General features: G+C 38.0%; 1 protein-coding gene across 7 annotated transcripts in view; it reads right to left on the bottom strand.

Moving 5' to 3' along the window:
• Positions 1 to 21,199, bottom strand: part of TCERG1 (transcription elongation regulator 1) — a 63,021-nt gene extending 41,822 nt beyond the window's left edge. For 5 of the 7 annotated variants that reach the window (XR_004033256.1, XM_003266584.3, XM_012505071.2 and 2 more), the window contains exons 1-6: positions 21,102 to 21,199; positions 14,200 to 14,425; positions 12,145 to 12,297; positions 10,159 to 10,594; positions 5,710 to 5,952; positions 1,109 to 1,171 (exon numbers count right to left, since the gene is read on the bottom strand). Coding sequence is in view for 6 of the 7 variants with exons in the window: in XM_003266584.3 (XP_003266632.1) it covers positions 1,109 to 1,171; positions 5,710 to 5,952; positions 10,159 to 10,594; positions 12,145 to 12,297; positions 14,200 to 14,425; positions 21,102 to 21,160 (1,180 nt within the window). In the remaining variant the exon portion in view is untranslated. The remainder of the gene's footprint in view (positions 1 to 1,108; positions 1,172 to 5,709; positions 5,953 to 10,158; positions 10,595 to 12,144; positions 12,298 to 14,199; positions 14,426 to 21,101) is intronic. The other 2 variants (XM_003266583.3, XM_012505072.2) reach the window with 1 other exon arrangement.
• Positions 21,200 to 21,500: the final 301 nt, after the last annotated feature.

Genomic DNA, 21,500 nt, shown 5'->3' on the forward strand with positions numbered 1-21,500 from the left:
GGCAATACAAAATAAAACTCTAAAATATGAGTTAAATCTTTCTATTAAATATTAATAAATGAATGGACCAGTTGGAACAAAACAAAAATCATATAAAAAGGTGACATAAAAATACCACTTAATTCTATTTCCCTGGATTTTTAGTTCTAATGCCTAAATTCAATTAGACACAGAAATTCAACCCTTAAAAACAGCCAGAAATTTGGGTCTCACCTATGACAAAGTCTTAACATAATAAGTATTTTAAAACATGGTATATTCTCTACTTATGAATAGAAATATATTTTTATAAAGACAATTTATCAAATTCTAATGAAGACAACAAACATATTTACTACACATATTTCCTGAGGCAAAATTATTTTTAATTTTAAGGTAACTAAAAGGGTATGAATATTCTCAGTTTTATAGCAAATGACTGAGTTTATCGACTCTAAATGATTAACTCAAATATCCTTATACCCTTTGTTTACTCTTTTCCTAAGAGAAAGCAAAGCTCGTCTACTTTTTAGAAGACAAACCAAGATTTATATTTTTCACAAGACAGCTAAATAAGCTGGTAATACATAAATAAAATACTATTAAAATAAGGATATGTGAATCAAAACTGGGAAAAAAAAAAAAAAAGAAGTCCTCAAATCCTATACTAAAATTTAAGTTTCAGGTAGTTATCTTACTTCAATAACTTTAAAATGTAAATGTATACTATACACATGTATTCACACACATATACTCACTAGCATGCAAGCATAATCACATCACTTTACACATGGAAATGATTTTTTTATATTTAACTTAAAAACACACATCAAAAATAAAATTAAATGTTATGAATATGAGAATGAAGTTGTTTACACTTATTACATAAATTAAGATATAAAGTGATCTGACCTTATTTGTTTTTGTGAACCAAAGAATCTAATACTACAGGCAATTGGGAAAATTAAGTGTTGGCCAAATATGACAACTGCATTTATACTGCTCATTAAAAAGAAAAATATAAAAATATCCACTTACTTGGGCAAAAAATAAATAAAAGGATAAACAACAACATTCACTACCATGCCAACTTACAGACAAAACAAACTAAGATGGTTTTAAAAATTACCGGTCTTGGTGGTAGCGACTGTCTTTACATACGGGCAGCTGACTATTTGCATCATTGCTACACCTGTAAAATGGATAAGCAAGCATACGTTGGAAAGCTGCCATTGTATGTCGGCTACCACTGGGATTCAGGGAAATAATTTACCACTACAATTTAGAATGCTATTTCCAATGAAAAAGACCAAGAATGGAGTAAAATTTCTTTCTGTTTGACATTTTGTGGGAAGTGCTGCCAAATCCAATGACACTAATTCTAAAATACCATCAATTACCTTTTTATCAAACCAGCTCTGAACATATTGAAGGAGTCTTAAGAGTTTAAATTCAACAAAAGAAAGCCCCTTCATTACACATACATAACAAATTCTCATGTGGGACATTTTCCCACGGGACATCAAACCCATGCTGCTGTTGCTTAGATACCAGTAAAAGGCAGATGCAGCATGACACTGACAAGACACTTTCTCTATGCTGCTGCTAAGTTGAAACTACATGCAGGAGCTGAGGCATGGAGTACAACCATGCAGAAGTAGAAAAAGAATAAGCTAGGGGTGGTGAGGAGAGGAAGAAAGCAAGGTATGAGATGGATCCAAATATTCCACTGCAAATAATACTTTAAATAAAAGAAATGCAAAGATGAAGAGGAAGGTAGCATTTCACTAATGCCAAAATATCCATGTTTAGTGCCTGCTCTATGGAACCCCATGGGCTTGGAACACTGTGAAAGCAGGCTAAAACATTAAGAAACATACAGCCCCTTTAATACCACTAATGACTATTTGGGCTGATGGCTGCAGAAACTTCTATCATTTAAGCTGACTAAAGTAGTAGTACTTGTATTAAAGAATGAAAATTATGTACAGTAGAAGAATGAAGACTCACCATGATGCATTACAATGGTGATTTTTAAAAAGGGAAAGAAAAGAAAAGCTGGAAAACTAAGGCTGATTAACTGAGAAAATTAAAAACTTTTAGAGGAAAAGGCCAAAGTCTGAAGAAAAGCATAGGGGCAATAATTTTTACTTTTTTTTTTTTTTTTTCAGCTGAAAAAACTAAGCTTAGTTTGGTACCCTATAAAAATTAAAAATAGTAACAATAACTATTTTCCCCACTAAAGGACAGGAAAAAAATTTCTCCTACCACTGAAACTAAAAGTAAAATTAAACTCCTGGGTTTGTATACAATTTAACTATGTTCACACATGCAAACAAAAATAGTGTCAATTATTGAAAAGTACCTTTATTTCTTAATTACTATTTTATATAAAGAATATTTAAAGTAAACTTTCTATTAACTTTTAAACTAAAATAAAAACATTGGATCATGAAAGCATGCTGAATAAAGTTATATGTATAATTTTATTTTCCCTAATGTTGAAAGAAAACAATGGAAAAATTCATTTGGTTAAGGAAGTTACAGCATGGATTAAGTTTAATTAGTATAAAGACTGCCATCTGCAGGAGCACTGAGCCTACTAAACTCAGCACAGGAAATTCATTTCTTATGAATATATGAACTTTACTCTCAAAGACTGTTCTCCAAAACCATCTTCCAATAAATAATTTTAACTATACAACTTACGCAGAAGAAAATCAAATCTATTCATACATAGGCTTAACCACCATTATTAAAAACCAGCTGGGCTAGCAGAACTCTTCTATTTGACTACCAACATACAGACCATATAGAAAGGTCCTGTGTTTCTTCTCATGCTAAAAAGATACACTGAAGTTTCTCTCAAAGTGATTACATGCAGATTGTGAATACTCACAAAATAAAAATCTAAATTTTTAACCTTTTTTTTTAAGGGGAGCATTTGTTCAATTTTCCTACAACTCTGTCCTCAAATTATTATCTAAGAAATAAGAAGATTCCACTCAGCATTTTGGATGATTCCAATGTCACAGACAGTTAAGTTTCTTAAAATTCCAGATAAGATTTTATAGTTTTAGAAGTAGAACTCCTATAATCCTAGACCCATTTATCCAAACTCCACCCCCTACTCTTGTATTTTACCTAATTCTTCCACTTCTTCCCTTCATCTTGTTTGACCATCCCTTCCTCAATCATCCTCATTAGACCCATACAATGCTATTTCAAAGAGAAATTATGCCTCCAAGACAAATTACATACAAATCCTTCCCATTCACCTTATTGCTGAATTGAATTAAAAGGCAAAAACCAGGAGACACAGATCTCATTGTTTGTAAAACCAAAGATTTGGGGAAGAAAAAAACAAGTCTACTTTGTCCTTGTTTTTTACTAAACACCTTGTAGGACTGAGTTAAAAGGGAAAATGAGAAAAGTGAACAAACATCAATATCAAAAAGTCTTAATAAACAAACTAATATTTGATACTAATATTTTTTTTTTTTTTTTTGAGACGGAGTTTCACTCTTGTTGCCCAGGCTGGAGTGCAATGGCGCGATCTCGGCTCACTGCAACCTCCGCCTCCCAGGTTCAAGCAATTCTCCTGCCTCAGCCTCCCGAGTAGCTGGGCATGCACCACCACCACACCAGGCTAATTTTGTATTTTTGGTAGAGATGGGGTTTCTCCATGTTGAGGCTAGTCTCAAACTCCTGACCTCAGGTGATCCACCCACCTCGGCCTCCGAAAGTGCTGGGATTACAGGCGTAAGCCACCTTGCCCGGCCTAATATATCACTTTGTATGACACTCACTCTCTCCAAAGAAATCTTAAGACTATCCAATTCAAGTTCTCTTCCAACTGACCCCCAAAATGTCACTAATGGCTGCTGTTTATTGAATGCCTTCTACTGCCAAACTTCACAGGTACTGCTTCATTTGGTGACTCAAATGGTCACCACCACCTGTTCAAATTTTTTTAATGATGGAGCAAGGATATGCTTGCTCCATATGACATCAAAATATGTCATCATATTTTGGGGGAAAATATGACATCAAAATGAAGCTAGAGCCAGAGGGATTTTATTGTGAGAAACCTCTACTTTCTACAGAAATGAATTTTGCTATTGTGTACCTTCATCCATTAGTCCTAATAAGAACCTCTAAAGAAAAGCAACAGTTGTTCAAATGACAGCCTTTCAAAATACTAAAACAACATTATCATGCTACCTCTCAATCTTCTCTCTACAAAATGAGCAACCCCAACTCCTTCAGATCACTCAGAATCCATGATCTGGTCTTAATACTGTCCTTAACCCTAAAGCAGACCAAAATTACACAAAGAGGTTGTGACAAATATCAGGCTATTCTCCATCTATCATTTAGTTTTCCCAGAAAAATTACACATAGAGAAAAGTATCTAGCTGCTTGTCTTAAATTTAATCTAGAAAAGGGATAACCCCTAATAGTAGGGAAAACATCTTTTGTTTTCTTTTTAAATGACTTGAATTTCTTAAACACCACATAATGGGCATTTAATTATCTAACACTACATCGACAATGTATAAAACGTTTTCCAAATCAAAAAAAACCCTGAAATTTTTGGTTTCTTTCTTGACAAGGTATATCTGAAGGTGTCCTTTTCAGAGTGGTCACAAAGAAAAAGACAACCAGTGCAACAGTGATAATTAAGATGTGTGCAAATCTAAGAAATAGCTGTATACAACTGTATTCTTACACAGAAACGAATATAAAAAAAGTAGCAATAAGTGGATGGAATGTGAACTTGAGACAAGAGGCCTAAGTTCTATTCATCTTTGCTACAAACTAGCCCTGTGAATCTGACCTCTCTAAGGTACCAATACTTTCAACTATAACACAAGAAGAAGGAACCATGGATCAAGGATTAAACGTGTTTGACAAAAACTAATGCATTCAAATTTGGAATGCCCAACACTATCATTTTTAAACCCTCTGGTAAGAATTCCACTCCACAATATTTCTTAATTCTTTCTCTAGTTTTAATGACTTAAGACAATATAACACATTAACTCACCATAACAATTTAAACTTTTAAATGATGCACATTATGCTTTACTCCATAATTTTTACAAGGGAACCTTCTAGTTCCTGTTTTATATGAGTTGTTTTATAGTTAAATCATTCACATTTTCTTCCCAGTATTAACATAGTTATTAAAAGCTTACTATCTGGATGTGGAGGGCACAGGCTCAAATCTCAACGTGATCACTTATTAGCTATGTGACCTTGGGCAAGTAATTTAACCTTTCTGTGTACCTATCTCATAACATGGGTTGTAAAATTTAAAGGAGTTAATGCATCTAACATGCTTACAACAGTGCACTGTATATAAATCATCCAATTGTGTTAGCTATTGTGACGTGATTTCTCAACTTCATAAACTCAACCCTTCAAAAATATTGCATTTAGAACATTATTTACATGAAAAGATGATCATTTTTAACTCATTGAGGGCATTATCCAAAATAAGTGTAGCTTTAAATGTGGCTCTAATTTTAGGACATGTAAACAACAACAAAAAAAGGACATTTACCAAAACTTAAGAGAAAATATTGCAGTTAGCCATGAATCTTTCAAAAACGTTTCAAACAGGTGAGATTCAAGGCAAATTTCAAACGCAACAGACACATGAGAACAAACTAACTGACAGTATGAAAACATAGCTGGAAAGACCATTATAATCTGTTGGTTTACCTGGAAGTGGAATTGGCATGCCAGGAAGGGGAACACGAAACGGAGGTACCATTACTGGTGGAAAAGCAGGTATTGCTGTTGTTGGCTGAGGTACTGAATGAGGAACAGCAGGAGGTAACGTCTGAGGGTGCGGCTGGGGAACAGTTTGCACAGGTGTGGCTGTAGGAGCAGGAGTTGAAACACTAACTGTAGGCGTGGCAACTGAAACAGCAGAACTTGGGGTCTGATCTTGTGTTGTGGGTGCTGATAAAAGATAAAACAAAAACATGTACCACTCCTTCATAAGTCATTTTTCTATATTCATTCATCATTCACGCATTCAGTAATTTAAGTATTTAAGGGACCATTCTATGCACTGCAAGAAATTTGTCTAAAGGTCTCATCTTCAAGAAGCTTGAAAATAGTTAAATGAAATATAAAAATGAATACAAAGTAAAATGGGATAAACATATAGGAGTATAAATCAAGACCCAAAGAACATTTCTAACTGTGAGAGGGTATAGAAAAGTTTATATTGGGATGCTGAGCCTTGAAAAATTAAGATTTCAAAAAGGAAAACAGCAGGCGTGGGGTAGAAGAAAAAAACCAGTGAGAAAAGTATGAATAAGGCAAAGAGTAAAAGAACAAAAAGGAATTATTTAGAAAATTGAAGACAAGCAGTTAATGAGTGAAACAGTAGGCATACCAACAAAACCAGTGAGTTGTGTGGCTGGAAAGGTAGGCCAGAAGCAGAAATTAGAAAGCCCTGAACAAAAGGCTAAGGAGCATGCCCTTAAATAGATAGGAAAAGGGCAGAACTTAGGTAAATATAGAGAAAATGATCTAGTAGAATACAAGCCAAAATACACTAACGGTAGTTACCCTCTGTGTATGCCTCTTTCACATTTTACTATTAATATATATGTTTTGTTAGACTTTGAACTTTTAATAACAATGCATTCACATTATTTGTGTGACTTCATGAAGGTAAATGGGGTATATAGCAAACTAAAGGTTCCTGTATGGAAGAGTAATAAACAGGTTTCATTTGATGAATTAACCTCACAGATGCATAGGAAGAAAAGAACAGAGAAAAAGATAAGCAAATAACTAATGACTAACTGGATATGAATGAATGGAATCAAAAACAACCCAGGTTTCTCTCATTATTTTAAAAAAATGAAATTTTTTTAAACTGAGGTTTCCATTGTAAGAGACCAGGAAAATGTGAAATTCAGGATCATATGGGTTCTGCTAACACATTATTTTTAAATATCCAAAATAAAACATTCCATCCCTAGTAATTGCATTTAAAATCAAACTAAAAACTAAAATCCTTATTTCATACTTTTCAAAAGGTTTCAATTCTCACGTTATAAAACAATTTTGTTATTTATTCATAACCCATCTAGTTCCAAAATAAAATTCATTTTGGTAATTCATTGGTAACAAATACTTCATCTTTTTTTCATGTAAAGAAAAAAATGTCTACCTGTATTGGACTAAGAATGAATTTGTCAAATGAAATAAAACGAAAACAGTGCTTTCCCAATCTTTATGCCAATTTTGTTCTAAACAAAAGCACACTATTTAATACAAACCACCCAATAATCCAACTGACAACAACATCTGTCAGTATCTTTTTCTAGCTTCTAATAATGAAAAACTCACTTAGGCTGGGAAGATGTGAGCAATTTCATACTTGTTAATGAGGGACTCACCTTGGCTAAATAGACAGCAGGGCCAAACAAGTATCTTCAGGGGCCCAGGAATGAATTGTTGGTCTAGCATAGACCTAGCCTTAGGGTACAGTATCATATTAATATAATTTTATAACAGTGTGAAAAATACAAAGTACATGCAACATTTGCCCAGTCCCATACATATACCATTTAGCATTTGTAATCTACTATAATGGCTGAAAATGTATCTGGTTATTGTTCCCAGCTTCCCTGAGAAGTACGATTTCTTCATCATTTTTTCACAACTTGCACAAAATGAGTTTATGCTCAACTGGGATTAAAATATATTCTTAATTTTTAGTCCCATTTACCCCACAGAGCTATACTGTAGTTCAGAAAATTAAAATTTAAATATTATTGTAGTATTCAGATAATTGCTAAAATTGTGATCCAAAGTACTACAGTCAGGAAAATAAATAATGGCATCAAATTTCAAGTGGAAAAGAACACCAATGGAGATGACAAAAAATATTTACAACCCATTCCTCTTACTTTCCAGCACAGCATTTTCTGAATTTGATTAGTAGCCATGAGTCATGACAGGAAAAGAACAAAAGCAATAAAATAATGGGAAACTGGGAGAATGGTATCTAAGACTTCAGTGGGTAAATTCCTACTAACTTCATTTGCTAAAGTAGCTAGTGAAGCACTAGGCCTCAAAATATACTAACCCAGCCTCAGATCTTAACTAAAAAAGACAAATGACTATATATAATAGATGGAGAAATATTAAGACTGCAGCGTGACAACACTTTATGATACTAAATCAAGTAAAATAAAAACACACACTGGAATACATAGACAACATCAAAATTGATGTTTAAAAGCAGTAAAAAGAATATGATTTTGCTATTTTATAGTTCTGGGAATAAAGTCCTCCCAATCACTGAAGAGTAAAGCAAAACTGACAAACAGGACACAAGACAGCTATGAGCTTACTGACACACTACTCTGAAAACAGAAATGGACTATATATAGTATGGTTAAATTATCTAGCTAATCACCTTTCTTAAAACAAAATAAAGCACTACTATTTCTCCTTTCTAAGAACGCAGGAAAGAAAATTTAAGCAACACAGAGCCTCCACATAAAACTACAATTGCTTTTATTAATCCCCTTCTCCCATTACTGCCACAGGTCTCCCATAAAAACTGGTAGTCTCCTGCCTTGCCACAGAGGTTTGGGAAGCACTAAACCTATAAAAAGGTAACAACCCTTAACAAACTAGCTAGTATGATTGTTATACTTTCATATCAAAATTCACCTTAGCTACAAAAGCAAACAGATTTGTAAAACACTATTCACATTTTCCTGTTCAGTACATTCCCCCACCTACAAAATGTCTAAAAACCATTAAGAGGATCTTTAAAGGCTATCCCCGTATTATATGTACCTTACTTGACTGCTTCAGTTGTTTTTTATCAATAAAATGAATTCAAATTTGAAGCCAATGTGAATTAATTTCTCTCTTATACGTATTTCTTACACACTAATAATTCCCAAGTCCCTGAAGTAATCACAAAAAAAACCCATTTTTTCTTTATTCTTATCAATTATCCTGGTAGTAAAATAATACAAATTATAATCACACTGTAAGGACAGCTGTGTATCTTCAGACAAGTGCCATAACAAATAATCAAATAAAAAAAATCATTATTTAAGTACTTTCGGGCTTAGTCTCAACCTGCAGAGTAAGGAGCAACATCCATATATTAATACAAAAAAAAGAAAAAAGAAAAAAAGAAACCCCCCAAAAAGAAAGCAATAGTCACATTAATGACAATCTTTTAAGCAAATTAACAGCTGTGTCCCTCTCTTAATCCCTGAAATCTGCTATTAATCGACTCTCACCTTTTCAGAAAAGATCTACTCTTTGGGCCTCTGTGAGTTTACACCTGAAAATTCTCCTGCCTTTCTGACTGCTCCCTTCTATGGCAACTCCTCAGTTCACCTACTCGCATCCCAGTCTAGAAACTATTCTAAAAGAGATTACTGAGAAGCTCCTAATAAACCTCCCTTATTTCATCACCACCCAAAAAACCAACACCAAAAAAAATCTTCCAAAATATTGCATTGATACAGGCCCCCAGTGCCTGTCTCACCTATTTGCCTAGTTCTTAAGACCCTTCAAAAAAAACACCCTCACCTCAGAAGTTTCCTAAAAACCCATAAACTACATTTATCATTTTCCTGACCTTTATTCATGTTGCTTCTCCTCCCTGAAAATCCTTTCCTTACCTGTGAACCTACTTAAATCCTACTCCGTTTCCTTCATAATAAATACCCAAGTAGTCCACCCACTTATTTCTCCACTTCTCAAATTCTTACATCTTTCTCACTGTATAGTTTTGCACACCAATATCTAATTGTTTAACGTGTTATTCTTGCCTCCTCGATTAGGAATACTGGAAACTCTGTAAGGTAGGGACCAAGACTTACACTTATTTTGCGAACCCACAATGCCCAGCATTACTATTGGCCAAGTGGAACAGCTAACTTTGCACTTTCTCAATTTAGCTTCATGAACTGCAACTGGGCAAATAATTTCTCCTATTAATATAAATTCCTGTTTTTCTCTAACCCAAAAGTTTTAGTGTCAAAAATGTATTTTAAATAATTCTGGTATTAAAGGATAATACCAGAAACACTGGGATCAATATGAAATGTAGTCCCCTACTTGTTCATGTCTCTAGCCCCTATATAAAAACACATGCTGAGTGGTACTCACTTGATACTGTCTGTGCAACTGAAGTAGCAGTTGTTGTGGTAGAAGTGGTAGAGGAAGGGGTGGATGATGATGTTGAAGTAGATACTGCAGGTGCTGGGCTACTGGTCGTAGGGGTGGAAGCTCCAACTGCTTGTGCTTGCACTTGTGCCTGGACCTGGGCCTGGACCTGAGCCTGGGCCTGGGCCTGAGCTTGTGCCTGAGCTTGAGCCTGGGCCTGGGCTTGGGCTTGGGCTTGGGCTTGGGCCTGGGCCTGGGCCTGAGCCTGGGCCTGAGCTTGTGCCTGGGCCTGAGCCTGGGCCTGAGCCTGCGCCTGGGCCTGAGCCTGAACCTGTGCCTGGGCTGCAAGCATAGGTGTCAGTTCTGATTGCTGAATAACCTTAACTCCATCTGGCTTGGTCCATGCAGATTCACGTGTCCGAGCATTATAATAATAAACCTGCAGCGGAAGCAAAAATCAATGGTATCATAAAATCTGTCAATTATTATTAAAAACAAGAATGGAACCATATTTTATCTTTAAAGCTATTTAAAAATAACATAGGGCCAGGCGTGGTGGCTCATGCCTGTAATCCCAGCACTTTGGGAGGCAGAAGCAGGTGGATCACTTGAGGTCAGGAGTTCGAGACCAGCGTGGCCAACATGGTGAAATCCCGTCTCTGCTAAAAATATTAAAAAAAATTAGCCAGGTGTGGTGGCGGGCACCTGTAATCCCAGCTACTCAGGAGGCTGAGGCAGGAAGCGGAAGTTGCAGTGCGTCAAGATCGTACCACTGCACTCCAGCCTGGGTGACAGAGGGAGACTCCATCTCAAAAATAAAAAAGAGCTGGGCGTGGTGGCTCACACCTGTAATCCCAGCACTTTGGGGGCTGAAGCGAGCAGATCACCTGAGGTCAGAAGTTTGAGACCAACCTGGCCAACATGGTAAAACCCCGCCTCTATTAAAAATAAAAAAATTTAGCTAGACGTGATGGCGGGCGCCTGTAATCCCAGCTACTTGAGGAAGGAGAATCACTTGAACCCGGGAGGCGGAGGTTGCAGTGAACCAAAGATCGCACCACTGCACTCCAGGCTGGGTGACGGCGTGAGACTCCATCTCAAAAATAAAAAAATAAAAAATAAAATAACTTAGGGCCAGGCACAGTGGCTCACGTCTGTAATCCCAGCACTTTGGGAGGCCAGGCTGGTGGGATCACCTGAGGTCAAGAGTTCGAGACCAGCCTGGCCAACATGGTGAAACCCTGTCTCTATTAAAAATACAAAAATTAGCCGGGCATGATGGCAGGTGCCTGTAACTCCAGCTACGCAGGAGGCTGAGGCAGGAGAATTGCTTGAATCCAGGAAGCAGAGGTTGCAGCGAACCAACATCGCGCTACTGCTCTCTAGCCTGGGTGACAGAGTGAAACTTCCGTCTCAAAAAACAAAAACAAAACAACAGCAAAAATAGGTAATTCCACCCCACAGCCCAATTTTCTATAATGAGCACATTGTATTTTTAACACCCACACAAAGGAAAACCTATGTTATATTTTATGCAGAAATTCAACATAACAGACCTGAGACAGCTATCTGTAGAAAGCCCTGCTGACCTTTATCTGGAGTCCGAGAACTTGGATTTCAGAAGGGTTGACATTCCCTTACTGATAAGAATGGCTTGATGTGCCTAAACCAGCTATGCAAACAATGCAGTTTATGCTGAACACCTGCTTTCCTTCTAGGAGCCTGGAATTTGGTATGTGCTAGGCAGATGGTACCAACGTGACCAGAAGCTTCCAGAATCAAAGGTAAATGTGTGTTAGCACTCCAGGCAACCTTATATCTGCTGCACAAAAATTGAATCCAGTCAGCTTCTCCTGGAGTCTTACCCCATTCCCTGCTTACCCAAGGCTCATTCTTAATTGACAATATCACTGATCTCAATCTGCCAGAACTCTTTAAGTTTTACTCCTCTGTCAACAAATGACAACTTAAAGATATTTTATAATTTACCTTCCCATCTGGAGTTTTATTTTCAACCCATATCTCCTCCGTAGGAGGTAGTGCTGGAGTACCAGGAGCAGTCACAGGAGGCATTCCTGGTGGAAACATCATACCCGGAGGAGGAGGCATGGAACTCATGGGTGGAGGCATGAAAGGTGGTCTCTGTTAATTCACAAGAACAGTAATGGTCACTTTAATTACTTTTCCTCCAAATTATTACTGAATTCTACTCAAAAGTAAAACACTGTAAGAGGAACTAGTTTTATAGTCTATTCAAACACATTCACCTGTCGCAGAAGCAAAATGTCTGCAACAAAAATTACCAAACAAACTAGAAAGAAACACATCAAACTAGTAAGAGTGGTCAACTCTGGGTTATAACATTGTCAGTGAATTCTGCTTTCTCCTTTCTACATGATCTGCTTTTCACACACAGGGAGCTGGATTACTTTTTTTAAAAAATTGATTTTTACATCCTGTTTTAATACCAGGCACACCACTGTCTCCACAGCTTCTTGAAGAATCCTTCAAGAAAAAGTTTTCACTGTGCATAAAAATGAGTTTCAAAATTAAAAATTTGACATTATGACATTATAAAAACATTTTGAGCACAGATTTAAAAGATTTCCTCTATAATCTGTAAGTAACATTAAAATTCAATTATCAAAAGCAGCTTAATCTGGATAATAGAACTCAAACTATGCTAATAATGTGAAGCTATACTTTATTTTCCTAAAAATTTCTTTCCCATACTCCAATCTTTGCTGGATTCAGTTGAGTATCTTTCAAGCGTCAGCACACCAGATCTAAGTTATATAAAATATCTATCCCAAATATGTTTCATGAGCCCTTGGCTGAAAATCACTTGGATTTAATATAAAGCCACACAATTATCCAAGACCAAGAAAGGCATGGCAACATTAGAAAGTACCTCAGCACAACATTTGATATATTTCAATGAGAGGGTTACATTAGTCCATTACATTTTATAATACTCCACAAGTAGGTTTAACTCTTAAAGGCACAAATTAGAACAAATTCATGTTAAAGATTATACCAGAATAAGTTAAGAAGTTATTTCTTATTCTAACCTTGAAGCAAATATAAAACCATTTAACAGTGTGTTTAAAGGAAGAAGAGGCTATTCGTTATTAGGAAGGCCATAAAATTATTAAGCAAAGTATTAAAACCTGTCTCTTCCATAACCACAACCCTATCTAAACAGAATTAACATCACTTAAATGGCACTCATTGTCTTCTTCTATTTTTAGTATAATTCATTCTTCACTGTCTAAGCTAATGGAAGGCAGACGATACCACTATATTTATTTGGTTTCAGAATTATACAGGCTAAACTAAGAAAACATAGATACATACTCAAAAAGAATACAATCCCAAAATGAGACATTTGAGAGTTGATACCTTCATGACCTCACTTCAGACAATAGGTCTGGATACACTGGAGAGGGATCTATGCCCCAGGTTAAAATACCATAAATGTTTTTATTTAAAGAAATCCCATCATAAATCTTTTTCAAAAAGAGTAACATAACCCTATTTCCCCCCCCAGGGGAGAAAAAAAATTCAACTATGTGCTTATAAAATGTGTTTGCTGTCACTTTCCAGATTCTATCCTAGGCACCATTTCTGGGGAGAAGACTTACTCAGGAATATATACACACATATTTTTAGACTAGCTGGCAACATATATCCTTGAAAATAAATTTTCTCCACTCAAAAATATCTTAAGATTTCAAACTTCATTTCCCATAAAGAAGATGCATCACTAAAGCCAATTCACAGAGCTAAAGGTAGGTAAAAACTATTGAATCCTGGTTTTTATACACATACTTCTCTATCACCATCTAAAGTCCTATTCTGAATTTCCATAGTAATTACTGCTACCACTAATTTAGAAGAAACATACTAATATATGGATCTTCTCTTTAGCTCCCATTTTCCTATAAACTGAAACTATTTAAGAATATAAGTTTTTAGCTCAAAACCCATATATAATATTGATAATGATGCCAACAAAGAAATGGCAACCTCTACATTCTTTACCTGGAGGTGTGGAGGGCCCATAGGTGGAGGTATCCCTCCTGGAGGAGGCATTGGCGGCATATTAGGATCAAAAGGAGGACGTCCAAAGGGCGGCCGCGGTGGTGGAGGAGGGCCTCGCATCATACCAAAAGGTGGAGGAGGTCGCATCAGAGGTGGTGGGCCTCGCATCACTGCATTTGGTGGGGGAGCTGGACCTCGGAACCTCAAGGCCTGCTGTTGGGCCATCCTGCATGGGAAAACAAGGAATAAATTTTTCTTTCTTAAAATTACAAAAATGCAGCTACTGATCTCTAATTACATCAAATTTAAAAGGTTCTTAAGTCTAAATGGAGTTGGAAAGTCATCATTTTGCAACCGTCATGACAAAAACTACATCAATGGGCCGGGTGCAGTGGCTCACACCTGTAATCCCAGCACTTTGGGAGGTCAAGGCGGGTGGATCACCTGAGGTCAGGAGTTCGAGACCAATCTCACCAACATGGTGAAACCCCATCTCTTCTAAAAATACAAAAATTAGCCGGGTATGGAGGGGCACACCTGTAATTCCTGCTATTGGGGAGGCTGAGGCAGGAGAATCGCTTGAACCCGCAAGGCGGAGGTTGCAATGAGCCAAGATCATGCCACTGCACTCCTGCCTGGGCAACAGAGCAAGGCTCCACCTCAAAAAAAAAACAAAAAACTTACATCAATGGATGATCTAGTTTGGATGATCAATGGACGCCGAGTCTAGGCAAAAATTTAGACAAGAGGGTTATCTGATGGTCTTAAAGTATTTACCCACATGCTGCTTAAAGTTGCAAGAATGGATGGAAAAAAAAAAAAAACACTCTACGTAATAAGGAAATTGGGCAATACCTTGACCCAGTGATCAAAATTAATTATCATCTAAGGACAGATAGATAATGTGTGACTAAGAGGGACACAACATCACCTATTCTGACCAAAAATGTATAACCTCAATCTAAAAATGAGGAAAGTATCAGACAAACTCAGAATAAGGAAGGAATGTTCTTTTTCTTTTTTTTTTTTTTGAGACCAAGTCTCACTCTGTTGCCAGGCTGGAGTACAGTGGCACGATCTCGGCTCACTGCAACCTCCGCCTCCCGGGTTCAAGCGATTCCTCTCCCAAGTAGCTGGGACTACAGGCATGCACCACCACGCTCAGCTAATTTTTTTTTTTTTTTTTGTATTTTGGTAGAGATGGGGTTTCACCATGCTGGCAATGGTCTTTATCTCCTGACCTCATGATCTGCCCTCCTCGACCTCCCAAAGTGCTGGGGTTATAGTCTTTTAATCATCAAAACAACCCGATGAGATGGATACTATTAATCTCAGTTTATAGATAAAGAACTAAAGCAAAGAAGTCACTTGTCCAAGGCCATACAACTGGTTCAGTATTAAAGCCAGGATTCAGGTGGCTCACAGTGGCTCACGCCTGTAATCCCAGCACTTTGGTGGCCAAGGCAGGCAGATCATTCGAAGTCAGGAGTTCAACATCAACCTGGCCAACATGGTGAAACCCCATCTCTACTAAAAATACAAAAAAAATTAGCCGGGCATGGTGGTGCACGCCTGTAATCTCAGCTACTTGGGAGGCTGAGGCAGGAGAATCGCTTGAGCCTGGGAAGTGGAGGTTGCAGTGAGCCAAGATCGTGCCACTGCACTCCAGCCTGAGCAATAGAGCGAGACTCTGTCTCAATAATAAAGAAAATAAAGAGAGGATTCAAACACAGGCAAATGCTCCTTCAGAGTAGGAATTGTGTTCACTCTTGTATCCCTAGCACATAGATCTGTACATAGTAGGGCTCAGTAAATATTTATATTAGTATTTGTTGCATGAACCACTGAATACCTAGGTGATACTGTACCCAAACTACAAGTAGGGTATGCACGATCTTAAAAAATTATTTTTACAATTTCACCCATTTACTGAGTACCTATCATGGGATTCCCAGTAGCTACTATACATCTACATTATACATAAAAAACCTACATTTCTGTCCTCAAGAGAAGAATTAACAATTATATTCTTTATATATTTGAAAATAATCATTCTTACAGTCTCTCCTTACCAGGCTCTTTCAACTTTCTGACATTTCTCAACCCTCTGCTTATAGATTATCCTTTGAACTTTCTCTAAATTTACCACATCATAGTTCAATTCTGACACACACCAAAAAAATCCTACTAAAGAACCAATTTAGGCCAGGAGCAGTGGCTCATGCCTGTCATCTCAGCACTTTGAGAGGCAGAGGTGGGCAGATCACTTAAAGCCAGGAGTTTGAGACCAGCCTGGCCAACATGGCAAAACCCTGTCTCTATTAAAAATACAAAAATTAGCCAAGCGTGGTGGTGCACACCTGTAGCCCCAGCTACTTGAGAGGCTGAGGCATGAGAATCACTCAAACCCAGGAGGCAGAGGTTGCAGTGAGCCGATATTGCACCATTGCATTCCAGCCTGGGCAAGAGAGGGAGACTCAAGTCTCAAACAAATTAAAAAATTAAAAAAAAAAAAAAAAAAAAAACTAATTTGCCTTCTGGACTTGTTTACAGTCCTGGTGTAATCCTTGTTACACCAGGACTGTAAACAAGTCCAGAACTACTACACCAAGTATATTTAATCAAATTTGCAAATGATCCTACAATATAAAGGTTAGAAAACATGAGTTAAAAAGGAATATGGGCCGGACGCCCCCCGGTGGCTCATGCCTGTAATCCCAGCACTTTGGGAGGCCAAGGTGGGTAGATCACCTGAGGTCAGAAGTTCGAGACCATCCTGGCCAACATAGTGAAACCCCCTCTCTACTAAAAATACAAAAATTAGCCGGGTGTGGTGGTGCTGGCCTGTAATCCCAGCTACTCAAAAGGCTGAGGCAGGAGAACAGCAGGAACCTGAGAGGTGGAGGCTGCAGTGAGCCAAGATCACACCACTGCACTTCAGTCTGGGAGACAGAGCAAGACATTGTCTTAAAAAAAAAAAAAAAAAAAAGGAATATGGATTACATCAGAATAATCAGAAGGTCTTTTTCAAATTATATGCATCCCCAAAAGACAGAGGCCACTGTTACTGAAGAATGTCCAACCTTTCAGAGCAAAAAAAAGTTAACCACCAAGGAAAGACACTCTGTTTCACGCTTGAGTTAATAATGTACCCTGCTCTTAGATTTTCTTTCCATCTGCCTCTCCTTTTCTCAAAAAGTCTACAGTATTCATTCCTGTACAATTTCATACTTCCTGGTTACAGCTTGAAGTTAAGCATATAAGATCCAGAACCATAAAAAAGCCCTGTTAGGACTCCGTCTTTTGTTGTCAGGCTAGTTACATAATTTCTGAGTCTTGAGTTTCCTCAGATGTGAATGAGTGAGCAACAGAAAAGGTATCTGGTATCTCTGTTCAATGAGATAATCCCGGTGAAACATTTAGGGTGGTAGCTGGTACATAGTAAACTACTTCGACTATCATTACTTTCATTCCCCCACAAAACCTAGCAGTGTTTATCTGTAAAAGGCATTTCACTATTAATTTGTTATGGTTTTCAAAAGTCTGACACTAAAATGGTGACAAAATTCACATAATTTCCTTTTTTGAATAGCCTTAAGTTGCCATTTTCTGATGTTAATTATGCACAGAAAATGGGCTGGGCTCTTTATATTATACTGCTTCATCACAACAACCTCACCAGAACCTGCAGTGAGGATTAAATGAGCTAATAAAGTACTTGGAATAGTGCTTAGCATGTAAGTGCTATCTAAGTTATTAGCTATTATTACTGTTTCTGTAACATTAGGACAGTAATAGTACTGGTAAGTGTTAAATAATATTAATATTAGTAATGTTAGCTATTATTACTATAATTATTATTATCAGGCCCTGTATTACCTGGCCCACATTAACTTTTCCACAAATTCTAGTCTTTTTCTTTAAATATTTCAAGTTTATTACTTTGAAGCCTCTGCACCTGTTCTCTTTGCCAAGCATGTTCTTCCCCAGATTTTCACATAACTAGCTCCTTCTCATTATTCAGCCTCAAGTTCAAATGTCACCTCAAACTGCTTTCCCACTTCTGGCCTCTATAGGCCCTCTCAGGATCATTATTCCTAATTTCAGTTTTTCAATTATGATAAATGCTATGAAGAAATCTCCCATTTACTTCTGTATTATCTTTAGCCATTAGTATATAGTTCCCTTTAGTATACTGTTGCAACACATTAAAACACATTATTGTTTTAATAATGATAGTAAAGTTCCTATATACCAGCATGGTTATACAGATATTATTTGTATTAACTCTTAATCCTCACTACAGCCCAATAAGGTAAGTTGGCACCATTTTTACAGAGAAAATGGTAGCACAGAAAAATAATTTTCTTAAGGCAGCTAGTCAGTGATAACACCAGAATATTCTTATTCTCATTTTATAGATAAGGAAATTCAGATTGCAAGTATCTTAAGTATTGATAGGTAAACAAAGGCTCTAGGGAAAGGATCTATATAAATGACTCTGGAAGTTACTTTAATGGCATTTGGAATGTCTATAAATTTTCCATCTATTGTGATTTGCATTCCTACCACTTACAACCTTTCTGAAAAACAAAAGCCTACTTACATGAATAGAAGGAACAAAAATATTTCACAAGAACATCATGGAAATACAAACATAAGGTATTTTTCTATAATAGAAGTTTTCTATCCAGATATGCCATCTCCCCAATGCTAAAGACAATACTTTAACCGGAGGGGCAAGAAATAAAAAGATGCTACTGATACATGGGGGCAAATTGTATAAACTGTGATTGAGGAGACCTGAGGTTTAGTCCAGACCCTGCCAACTACCCAGCCACCTTGTGTAAGTCACTTCACACTTACAGGCAGATTTAATCATTTGATGTGGTTTATTTCATTTACAATTTAGATGGCTCTTACTTAAGCTGGAAGCTCCTTCAGGACAAACCTCTTTTTTTGGTCTGCTTCAGGGCACTACTGCCAGCACCTAGGTCAGCAACTGTCATGTAGCACACAATAAATGTCGGCCCAATAAGTGAAGTATCTTTAATCTATCTTCATTTATTTACAACATAACTATAGAACATCTCATTTGCCAGGCGGTTATGACAGACACACCATGAAGTACATTCTGGATACAAATACAATGCAAAAATTAAGCCCCGACTTCTGCCATCAAAGAGGCCACATACACACCTAATTTCACGAGAAATGCTAAAATAAAGACCTGTATACTATGCTCTGCAAGCAACTTCCAATCCAAGAGGCTACGGTATAAAATATTTGCAACAGGGCAAATTTATTTGCAAATTAAAGCCCTATTCAAATCAGTTGTGCAACAGTGTCTAGACTATTAATAAAGTCTAAACAGCTTTATTAATGACTTTTTTAAAGCTTTAGAAAGTTACTTTCTAAAATGCAAAAGAATGTTCCCTAATAAATCCATCTGAAACTAGCTAAGTAAACTCCCTTTAAGATCGAAATCAGGAATAAACTTGGCATCGCTACTATTTAAAGATTTTGACAATTCACCTTGATTACTCATTAATGCTGTATACATATGGAGTTTAAAGGGTTTCAGATTCATCTCTGAAATAAGACAAAATTTCATTTCTGCCAAAGTGGAGATTTATGTGTGCGACCAAACAGAATCTGAAAGGCATTTTCCTCTTCTAAAACCTTGAATAACAATACCCATTTCCTTACACAATTTCATCTTAAGTTCTAGACAGTATCAACAGAGTCTTCATAATCTACACTGCTCTTTTCATTTTCAAATGTTGACAATAGCACAATTCAGAATGGGAGCTGAACATCTGAAATGCCATTTCTCCCATACAGAAAAAAAACAAAGTACCAAATACACATAAAGCATAATACCTCTTTTCCTCAAAAACCACTGACCAAAAGATTTCTCCAGGTCACTCTTATTTTACCAAATTTTAATTACAAACTCATAGGCACTGAGGTTCCAGGGGAAAAAAGGTCACTGCGCTGTTGAAGGAAATAGCATGAGTAGTGGACGAATAGAATGCCAATCGGGATTGCAGGCTTGAAACCTGACTGCCTGAGTTCAAGCCACTTCCTGGAGCCACAAATCCGCCTATGCAATCTTATTCTACTGACTCAACCTCCACGAGGCTCAGTTATCTCACCTGTAAGATGGGCCAGTAACAACTGAAGACGCCTCTGGTCTGTGGCCTGCAAAACGTTAATAGCAACTACTCCAAACGATGGTTGTGAGGATTAAATGAGACAAACCTAATTAAAGAGTTTACTGGAACACGGTAAGTGCCTAATAAGCTGTTGCTACCGTTGTTGTTACTCACAACTACAGAATAATAAGGAATAAACGGATGAAAAAAGGAAGAAAAGCCACCGAAGTTAAGAAAGGCAAGCGATGAGGGGGATGAAATGAAAAGGCAAACGTGGGGAGCCCAAAGAGCCGCGGAGGGCGTGGAGAAGACTTAGCCAGAAGTGGCGAGGGGTATAGGGGAAGTAACTGCGGAGTGCAGAGACGTCGATGAGGAAAATCAGGCCCGCAGCAGAGCGCAGCCGGGGGAGAGAGTCAGGTCGGCCGAGACGGAGGCGACACGCGGCTGAGGCTGGGCCCAAAGGCGGGAGCACCGCGCCCGGCCAGAGGGCTGAAGGCCGCAAGAGGCGGCGAGGCCCTAAGAAAGCACTAGGAAGCAGCCAGAGAACACGCAGGAGGCCCTGGCCCAGCCGGGGCCCGGCTCTCATTCAAGCCACCTTCCCCTTCCCCCTTCTTAAACCCCATGCGGTCCCGGCCCAGGGCCGCCCGGCTCCGCTACCCACCGTCCGCCCCGGATCTCCACATGGCAGGTCTAGCCTATGGGGCTCTCGTGAGCAGAGATACGAAGGGGGGCAGCGTCCCTTACCTGAGCTCCCCCGGGTTGAATCGTTCACCGTCGCCCCCGTCCCCGCCACGCTCCGCCATTACAGAGGGCCGCGTTCATCCACCCGCCGACCCGGCGTCACCTATTGGCTAGAAAAATCGTCAATCCCCAACAAGAGAGGCGGAGACAGCGGAAGTCTGAGATGCGGTTGGTCAAGCTTTCCATCAATCTTAGAGATGGGGGCGGTATGTTCTTTGCTATTGGGCAAGGGGCCCGCCGACTTTGAAAGCGGTATGAAGACAGCCAGTTGATTGGTGACTCGGGGGCTTTATGGGAAATGAGATTTTAGCAGTAAGGAACCGCCGGCGCCCTCTCGCGGTAAGCAGAACTAAGTCCTCCCAAGTTCGGCTCGGCCTGCAGTAGCCACGTGTCTATCGGCTT

Source organism: Nomascus leucogenys, chromosome 2, assembly GCF_006542625.1.
Source record: "Nomascus leucogenys isolate Asia chromosome 2, Asia_NLE_v1, whole genome shotgun sequence".
Taxonomy (NCBI): Eukaryota; Metazoa; Chordata; class Mammalia; order Primates; family Hylobatidae; genus Nomascus; species Nomascus leucogenys.